General features: G+C 40.0%; 1 protein-coding gene across 1 annotated transcript; it reads left to right on the top strand.

The window, feature by feature from the left end:
* Positions 1-964: 964 nt before the first annotated feature.
* Positions 965-8,961, top strand: LOC112818866 (uncharacterized). The gene has a single exon (XM_025865951.2). The coding sequence runs from the start codon at positions 3,112-3,114 to the stop codon at positions 4,576-4,578; it is 1,467 nt and encodes a 488-aa protein (XP_025721736.1). The 5' UTR covers positions 965-3,111; the 3' UTR covers positions 4,579-8,961.
* Positions 8,962-9,199: the final 238 nt, after the last annotated feature.

Below are 9,199 nucleotides of genomic sequence, written 5' to 3'. Positions count from 1 at the left end.
CCAGGAGCAGTCCTGTATCAGTCATCTTGCACATGATTACGGTGTCTTTGGTGTTTCTTGGAGTGAAATTATTGGTTTATAGGCTATGCAAGCTTCCAAGTTTACTGGATAATTGCCATTGTATTAAAGGACATGTACCAATTTACACTTTCCCCGGGAAAGCGTGGAGGTTCCTTCAACCTATACTTTGCCCAATACTTGATACTCTAAGGCTCCTCAATCGTTGACAATCAAATGAACACAAAACTGTATCTTATGTGGTCTTTATTTGCTTTTCCTTCATTGCTGAGGAGCTATAGCACCTGATCATACGATTATTGGTCAGTCTGTATTTTCTCTTTTGAAATGTCTTTTCATGATAAATACCTATTTTTCTATTAATTTGTTTGCTTTTGATTTGTAGGGATTCTTTGTACATTCCCTACACTTACCTTTCGTCGATTATAGGTGCTGCAGATACAATTTTCTACTTTTCAGTATCGTTTTTCACTTATTTAAAGTATATTTTATTGAATAGAGGTTCTTATTTTAATGTAAATTTTCTTATATAATTAATGATTTTGTCTTGTATAAAAATCTTTATCCCCAACATCAAAAAGATATTTTTGTTTATTTTATCCTAAAAATGTATAAACTTGGTATTTGACATTTAACTCTCCTTCATCTGAGGTAGGATTTGAAGATAGTGTGAGATAGGAATACAGTTTCTTTGTTTGTGTGTGTGTGTTTTTGTCTTTAAATTTTTTATTGTTATGTTATTCACCATACATTACATCATTAGTTTTTCATGCAGTGTTCCATGATTCATTGTTTGTGCATAACACCCAGTGCTCCACGCAGAACGTGCCCTCTTTAATACCCATCACCAGGCTAACCCATCCCCCCACCCCCCTCCCCTCTAGAACCCTCAGTTGGTTTTTCAGAGTCCATCGTCTCTCATGGTTCATCTCCCTATTCGATTTTCCCCCCTTCAAGGAATAGTTTTTACATTCCCGGGGTGACACCAATTTTTCTAGCTCCATGTACTGTTTTCTCTCCTTTCACCACTGAGCTCTTCTGCCTCCTCTGCCAGCCACCAGAGCTCCGTGTGTTTGTGGGTGTGTGTTTCCTGAGCTCTCTGTCCTTTTTCTCTTGCCCGTTTGTCTTCTCTCTATGCCAGTACCAGTGTCTGAGAGTCTATAATTCCATCACAGTACTGTTATCTGAGACGGTAGGTATCTTCCTTATTCTTGCCTGTTTGGTCTTCCCTACAAGTCCTACCATCAGACTATGAAGTTCCTTGATGACCCAGTTGCCATTTTATAGGGAATTGTACTGAATTTTTTTTTATTCACTTGGGTAGAATTGTCAGTTTTATATTATTAAGTCCCCCCTCCCCCGGGTTTTGTTGAGTAATGATGGACATACAGGCTTCCCCACTATGCAAAATTAGAGCGTTCCTGGGAAACTTTTCATTAGCCAAAATGGCATAAAGTGTAGAAGAAATTACTACTGATTTATATGGAAAATTTTTTGACCATTAATGTCTTCAAGTACAGTATTACCATTTTCTCATCTAGATCATGTGTACCTTGCGAGTCTTTTTACCAGACTGCTCCTCGGGCAAACCAGACTCAGTATGTCCAGCCCAGTCCTGCTCACCTCCTGCCTTATGAGCCTTGTCCTGGGAGGCCTCCCTGTCACCCCTGTCAGAACCTTGGGAATCCTGTTTCCTTCTCCTACCTTTCCCTGGATCCTCATCAGTACCATCTTCATGCTCTTGGTCCCTTTGTACATTCTGTCTCCTAAGGCTACTGTGCCCTTTGTACTTTTTCTGTGGTAATTCCTGTGATGCCAGTAGGACTTATATCATGGGCACCTCTTACTAGAAAACTCTGTTGGATCTCTTTCTGCACACAGTTAGCCATGCAAACTCAAGGCTAAGAACACAGAACTCCTAAGACTGCCAAGCCTGCCCAAGTCATCTGAAACTACTGGAAGTTCAGAGATTTCCCAGAACTACCTTCAGGTTCAATGAGTTGATAGAAGGACTCAAAAGCTTCCTAAAAGCTATTATACTGTACTTTCAATCATGTTTGTTCAAAGGCGCAACTTAGAAGAGGGGCCAGAGGTGTTCCAAATACAAAATTCCCGTGTCTTCAGTGACTTGTTACCTCCTGGCATCCTGTGTGACAATAGGTGCATGGATATTGACAACCCAGGAAATTGGCCAGAGCCTCAGTATTTTTATTGAGCCTTCATTACATAAGCATGATTGATTTGAGTCATTACCAGTGGGACTCAGTCTCTAGCCCTTTTTTCCTTTCCAGAGGTCCAGCTGATACCTCGTGGCTCAAAGCCTCAGCTTCCTAATTATATGGTTGGTTTTTCTGATATGGCCAGATCTTACCCTGAGTCATCTCTTCAGTATAAACTAGGGGCCCACGATGAGTTATGTGTTGTCATAAAGTATCAGGTGCATTCCTAGGCACCCACTATGAATGACAAAGACAGGTCTGTTGCTCTGGAACTAAACAGCATTGAGAGGTTACTTCCTTGGAGCTGGGACAAAGACCAAACTTCTTTTAGGGGAAAGTTAATTTTGCATTACACGCTTTCTGTCTTCTATCAATAGGGCTCCATTAGGTGCCCTTTCCTAGTGTTGTTACAGCAATGTCCTCACTTAGTGGAAACCAAACATACAGCATTCTTACTAGTCTGTCCGGCCGCATCCAGTATGGAATTGTAGTGGTGTCTCCATTCCAGACCTCTGTCCCCTCACCTAGCTTCTCCTGGGTCTCCCTTTCAAGGTGTCAACAGTCCAAGGCCCAGGGAAAAAAAAGAAATTGCAGTCCTGAGATTCAGAGGTAGTAAAACATCACAGACACAGACTCTGTTTTCGTCTTCATTTTTTTCACTGAAATGCTGATTTTGTTTTTTCTGTGTTGTCATTACTAACAGGTCTTTTTGTGTATTGGGTTTCTTTCAGGTGACAAGGGAAAACCCAAGACTACAGAACTTTCCCCTTGTGCACCAGCCCTGTCTGAGGGGGCCTTGTTCCAGGAACTAAGACAGGGAGACCCAGGGAATTTCCAGCTGGGCCAAACCAAGGATCAGAGTGGGCCATTAGAAATGCAGGAAGGACACTTGAGATCAGGGTTGGAACCCCAGAGGGAGAAGCTCCCTGAGAAAACAAGCCCTGAACCTGATGGTATATGTTCGCAAATTGCACAGGAGCTGATCCACTCAGGAGGTGCTGTCCATGACCATGACTCGTGTGGATCAGGTAAAGATCCCATGATTCAGGAGGAGGAAAATACCTTTAAGTGCAACGAATGCGGGAAAACTTTTAACAAGAAGCACCTTCTTGCTGGACATGAAAAGATTCACTCTGGAGTGAAGCCCTATGAATGCACTGAGTGTGGGAAAACCTTTATTAAGAGCACACACCTCCTCCAGCACCACATGATCCACACGGGGGAGAGGCCCTACGAGTGCATGGAGTGTGGGAAGGCCTTCAACCGCAAGTCATACCTTACACAGCACCAGCGGATTCACAGTGGAGAGAAGCCTTATAAGTGCAACGAATGTGGGAAGGCCTTCACCCACCGCTCCAATTTCGTCTTGCATAAGAGGAGGCACACTGGAGAGAAATCCTTTGTGTGCAAAGAATGTGGGCAAGTCTTTCGACACAGGCCAGGATTCCTTCGACATCACATCATCCACAGTGGTGAGAATCCTTATGAATGCTTCGAGTGTGGCAAGGTCTTCAAACACAAGTCATACCTCGTGTGGCACCAGCAGACTCACACTGGGGAGAAGCCCTATGAGTGCAGTGAGTGTGGGAAAGCCTTCTGTGAGAGTGCAGCCCTCATTCACCACTACGTCATCCACACTGGGGAGAAGCCCTTTGAGTGCCTAGAGTGTGGGAAGGCCTTCAACCACAGGTCATACCTCAAGAGGCATCAGAGGATTCACACTGGGGAGAAGCCTTTTGTGTGCACTGAATGTGGAAGGGCCTTCACCCACTGCTCTACTTTCATCTTGCATAAAAGGGCCCACACTGGAGAAAAACCTTTTGAGTGCAAAGAATGTGGGAAGGCCTTTAGCACTAGGAAAGACCTCATTCGACACTTCAGCATCCACACTGGAGAGAAGCCCTTCGAGTGCTCAGAGTGTGGGAAGGCCTTCAACCGCCGGTCTGGGCTCACGAGGCACCAGCGGATTCACAGTGGAGAGAAGCCCTATGAATGCATGGAGTGTGGGAAATCCTTTTGCTGGAGCACAAACCTCATTCGACATGCTATTATCCACACTGGAGAGAAGCCCTATAAGTGTAGTGAGTGTGGAAAAGCCTTCAGTCGCAGCTCATCCCTCACTCAGCATCAGAGGATTCATAATGGGAGAAACCCTGTCAGTGTAACAGAAGTGGGAAGACCCTTCACGAGTGGGCAGTCCTCAGTCACCCTCCGAGAACTCCTTTTGGGGAAAGACTTCTTGAATGTAACCACTGAGGAAAACCTTTTGCCAGATAAAACATCTACCATGGCATCTGATCGGACACACCAAAGAGAAACCCCCCAAGTATCTACACTGTGAGAAAATCTTCCATCCCAGACCATCAGTAATCACGTAGAGACGCATTTTAGAGATTGACTCAGCCCAGAGCCTTATTCTGCATCTGAGAATTCATCCGTGAGGGAGAGAGCAGTGTTTATTGTGCATGAAGTAAAACCTTCACCTACATGTTTCTCCTTAGTTTACACTGCAGTGTTATCTCAGGAATTTTTATAAAAAGAAGGTGGAGATGTAGAAGAGCAAATGAAATGAAAAACTTTGGAGACTTCTCTGTCCAGCTTACAGCACTTTGTCATGGATTCCTTAGTTTACTTGGGGCCAGGGAGATGTTTCAGAGGCAGTGGACCTTGACCCTGTATGTGTAATGTATATACATTCATTGCTGTCCAATGTCAGGAGGGTTAGACAGTTGAGGACAAGTTATTAAAGTGATAAATATACACATAACACATTTTATTGTACCAGTTAAGACTCTAAAGCTTACATTTTTAGAAAACTGTTATTTGGTGTTAAACACCAAACAGACTTTTTCAGACTTGTTCTTGATCCAGTCTATTTACTTAATTTCTGTAGCTATATGGTAAACCTCAAAATTGGGTAAAGTGATTCCTCTTTATTCTTACTTAAATTGATTTAGTTTTGCTAATTCCTTTGACATTTCATATGAATCTTAGGATGCAAAGAAATCTTGCATTTTTATAGGAATTGATTGAAATCTGTAGATATGTTTGTTGAAAAGCAGCATCATGAACACCGTACATGGTATGCTAAGTAATTCTTGATATTTCACTACTGTTTTATAATTTTCAACTTAACAGGTTCTGTACATTTTTGTTAAGAGTTGTATCTAGGGTTTTGTTTTTTTTTTTTTTGAATGATCATAAATGGCATTGATATCTACAGTTTCATTTTTCCATATGATCTTTAGTAGTATGCAGAAAGATAATTGTTTTTGGAGTGATAACTTTGGTGTCCTGCAACCATGGTGACATTTGTAGACATTTCTTTGGGTAGAATCCTCAGGCTTTTCTGTAAAGACATGTCTGCTGCATAGTCTTTTTCCTCCTTCCCATCTGTATATCTGTTACTTTACCTCACTGCACTAGTTGGACTTCCAACGTGATGTTGAATAGTAGTAAGAAAGGATGCCCTTGACTGATTCCTCATATTAAGAGGAAAATGTTCAGGTTTTCATCAAGTGTGATGTTAGTTGAAGGTTTTTTGTCTTGTTTTTTAAGTTTTCTTATCAAGTTTAGAAAATTTCCATCTATTCTTAATTTGCTGAGTTTTTTTTGTTATGAATGAGTGTTAGAGTTTTTCAAATGCTTTGCCTCCATCAGTTGATGTGATCATCTGATTTTTCTTCTATAGCCTGTTGATATAATGTATTACATTGACTAGTTTTGAATATTGAACCAGCCTTGCATCCTTGGAATAAATCCCACTTGGTTGCAGAGTATAAATTTTTTTTATATATATAATATATATTAAAACATTCCATTTGACTGTATTTTGTTGAGGTTTTCCTCTAATTTCTTTTTTTTTTTTTTTTTACCATTTTAACCATTTTAATTGTACAATTCAGTGGCGATTTCCTCTAATTTCTTGAATTCAGAATAATTTTGATGTTGGAGATATTGGATAGTTTGAAGTTTGTCCTTTTCAAGGAATTGTTCCATTTCATCTAAATTTTCTAATTAGTTTATAGACTTATTTCCTTATTACTCTTTTAATGGGAGCAGGATCTATACTTCTATCCCATTTGATTCCTGATTTTGGAAATATGTCCACTCTCTTCCTATCTTTGTCCATCTTCTTAGGCATTTATCAATTCTGATCATATTGGAGAATCAGCACTTTATTTCATTGATTTTTCTCTTGCTATTCATAATTTCACTAATTTCCGTTCTCATCTTTATATCTTCTACTTTGGTTGTATTTTGCTCTTTCTTTTTTCTTTTCTAATGTAAGCATTTAGTACTATAAAGTTTTCTCACAGCATTGTGACAGCTTCATCCCATAAGTTTTCATTACAGTTTCTTCAGCTCTAATGTTTCTCAATTTCTTTATAGAGACTTTAATGGGTTCATGGATTATTATTTAGGTTTCTAGTGTTTGGAGTATTTTTGTTATCTTTTGTTACTGATTTCTAGTTTGGTCTGTTTAAATTTATTGAAGTGTTTATGACCCAAGATACAGTCTATTTTATTGAATGTTCTAAAAGGCCTCCTGAAAAGAATGTTGTTCTGCTGTCATTGGGTGGAGTTTCTATAAATGTCCGCACAATCCTCTTGGTTGGTAGTAGTATTCAAATTTTCTATATCCTTACTGACTTTCTGTTTAGTATTTCTGTCAATTCCAGAGAGAGAGATGATGAAGTCCTGATGTAGAACTGTCCTGAAGTATAACTGTCTGTTCATCTGTTAAATTCTGTCGTTTTTCTGGGGTGCCTTGGTGGCTCAGTTGTTTAAGCATCTGCCTTCAGCTCAGGTCGTGATCCCAGGGTCATGGAATGGAGCCCCACATCGGGCCCCCTGCTCAGCAGGGAGCCTGCTTGTCCCTCTCCCTCTTCCCTGTGCCTGCCACTCTCTTTGTGTGCTCTCTTGCTCTCTCAAATAAATAAATAAAATCTTAAAAAAAAATTAATCTATCATTTTCTGCTTCAGGTATTTTATTTTTTTTTTAAAGATTTTATTTATTTATTTGAGAGACAGAATGAGAGAGAGAGAGCACGAGATGGAAGAGGGTCAGAGGGAGAAGCAGACTCCCTGCTGAGCAGGGAGTCTGATGCGGGACTCGATCCTGGGACTCCAGGATCATGACCTGAGCCGAAAGCAGTCGCTTAACCAACTGAGCCACCCAGGTGCCCCTGCTTCAGGTATTTTAAAGCTCTGTTGTTTGGTGCATTCCCATTTAGTATTGGTATATTATCTTGGTGTGTTGACCCTTTCATTATGTGATGTCCCTTTTTGTCCCTGTTCATTTTCTCACCTTTGAAGCATACTTTGAGTGATATTAACATAGTCCCTACTGCATTTTTTTTAAAGATTTTATTTATTTATTTGAGAGAGAACACAAGCCGGGTAAAGGACAGAGGGAGAAGCAGACTCCCTGCTGAACAGGGAGCCTGACGTGGGACTCGATCTTGGACTCTGGGATCATGACCTGAGCTGAAGGCAGACGCTTAATAACCGACTGAGCCACCCAGGCGCCCCCCCCCACTGCATGTTTTGATTAATGTTTGCATGGTTTATATTTTTCCATAATTTTATTTTCAACTTTATCTGTATCATTACATTTGAAGCAAGTTTCTTGAAACAGCATATAGTTGGGTCTTAACTTTTTTATCCATTCTTCTACTTTTTATGTTTTAATTGGTAGATTTATATCACTTAGATTGAAAATAATTATTGGTATGTTAGGGCTTAAGTGTACTGTTTTTTAATTTGTTTTGTGTGTTCCCTTTATAGCATTCATCTTGTTTTCTGGTTTTTGTTATGTTGCTTTTCTGTTTTGTGTTTTTTGTTTGTTTGTTTTTCCCTCCTGTGGGTTACTTCAGCATTTTTTAGAATTCCTAGTATATCTATAACATTTTTGAGTGTTGTCTTAATTTCTGTGTCTAGGTATTATACATACATAAGTTATCACAGTCTAGTATTATCAGCATTTTAGCACTTTGATGTATAGAAACCTTAATTCCATGAGGTTCCTTTACATTTTCTGGGTTAAATATAATTCTAAGTATTTTCTCTTTATACACTGAGCACCAATTCGGATGTTACAATTTGTGCCTGGGCTGTGAAAACATTTTTTACAAAACTCACGAAAAGTATGCTGTTTACCTGTTACCCATTGCATTGTTCTTTCTCCCTGCTCCCTCCTTCCTCCCTTCTTTCTCCCCTCTTGAAGTCCTAGGCCTTCTGTTAACATGTCCCTTCAGTTTGGCAAATTTACTGTAGCCTTTTTTCTGGGGTGGGTCTGCTGTTGACAAAGGACTTTGTTTTCCTTCATCTAAAAGATTTTCTATGTCCCTTTCATTCCTGACAGATGTTTTTGTGGGAGAGAAGACTTTGGGTTTACAGTTCTTTTAGTACAAGAAGAACATGTTACTTCCCTGTGTTCTCCGTGGTTTCAGATGAAAAACTTTACTGTGCTGCATCCTTTCTGTCAAGTGCTTTTAAAGTGTTTTTGTCTATAGAATTCATCAGTTTGCTTACGATGTGTCCTGGCATTGAATTTTTGGTTTTCCTGTTTAAATTTGTTTACCTTTTTAAATCTGAAGATACAGGTCCTTTGCCAAATTTGGGGGATTTTCAACAATTATGTCTTCAAATAGCTTTTCAGCCCTACTCTTTCCTTTCTTTCAGGGACTCGAATTAAATGAGTTCTCAGATTTTTTGTTTATCCAGTCTGTTTTCTCTCTTTTACTCAGATTGATCAATTTCCATTGATTTTTTTTTTAAGATTTTATTTATTTATTAGCACAAGCAGGGGGAGCAGGAGAGGGAGAAGCAGGCTCCCCATTGAGCAGGGAGCCCAAAGTGGGCCTTGATCCCAGAACCCCAGAATCATGACCTGGGCCACCCAGGCACCCCTCCCTTGATCTTTCTTTGAGCTCACTGATTCTCTTTTCTCTGATTTC

The sequence above is a fragment of the Callorhinus ursinus genome, unplaced genomic scaffold (assembly GCF_003265705.2).
Source record: "Callorhinus ursinus isolate GAN/ISIS: 27379988/994484 unplaced genomic scaffold, GSC_fseal_2.0 scaffold1725, whole genome shotgun sequence".
Lineage (NCBI taxonomy): Eukaryota > Metazoa > Chordata > Mammalia > Carnivora > Otariidae > Callorhinus > Callorhinus ursinus.
This window is presented reverse-complemented; position numbering and strand designations above follow the sequence as displayed.

What these genes read in the sequence shown, in the direction of transcription:
- LOC112818866 (XM_025865951.2), top strand. Translation starts at nt 3,112, where the DNA reads ATGCAGGAAGGACACTTGAGATCAGGGTTGGAACCCCAGAGGGAGAAG.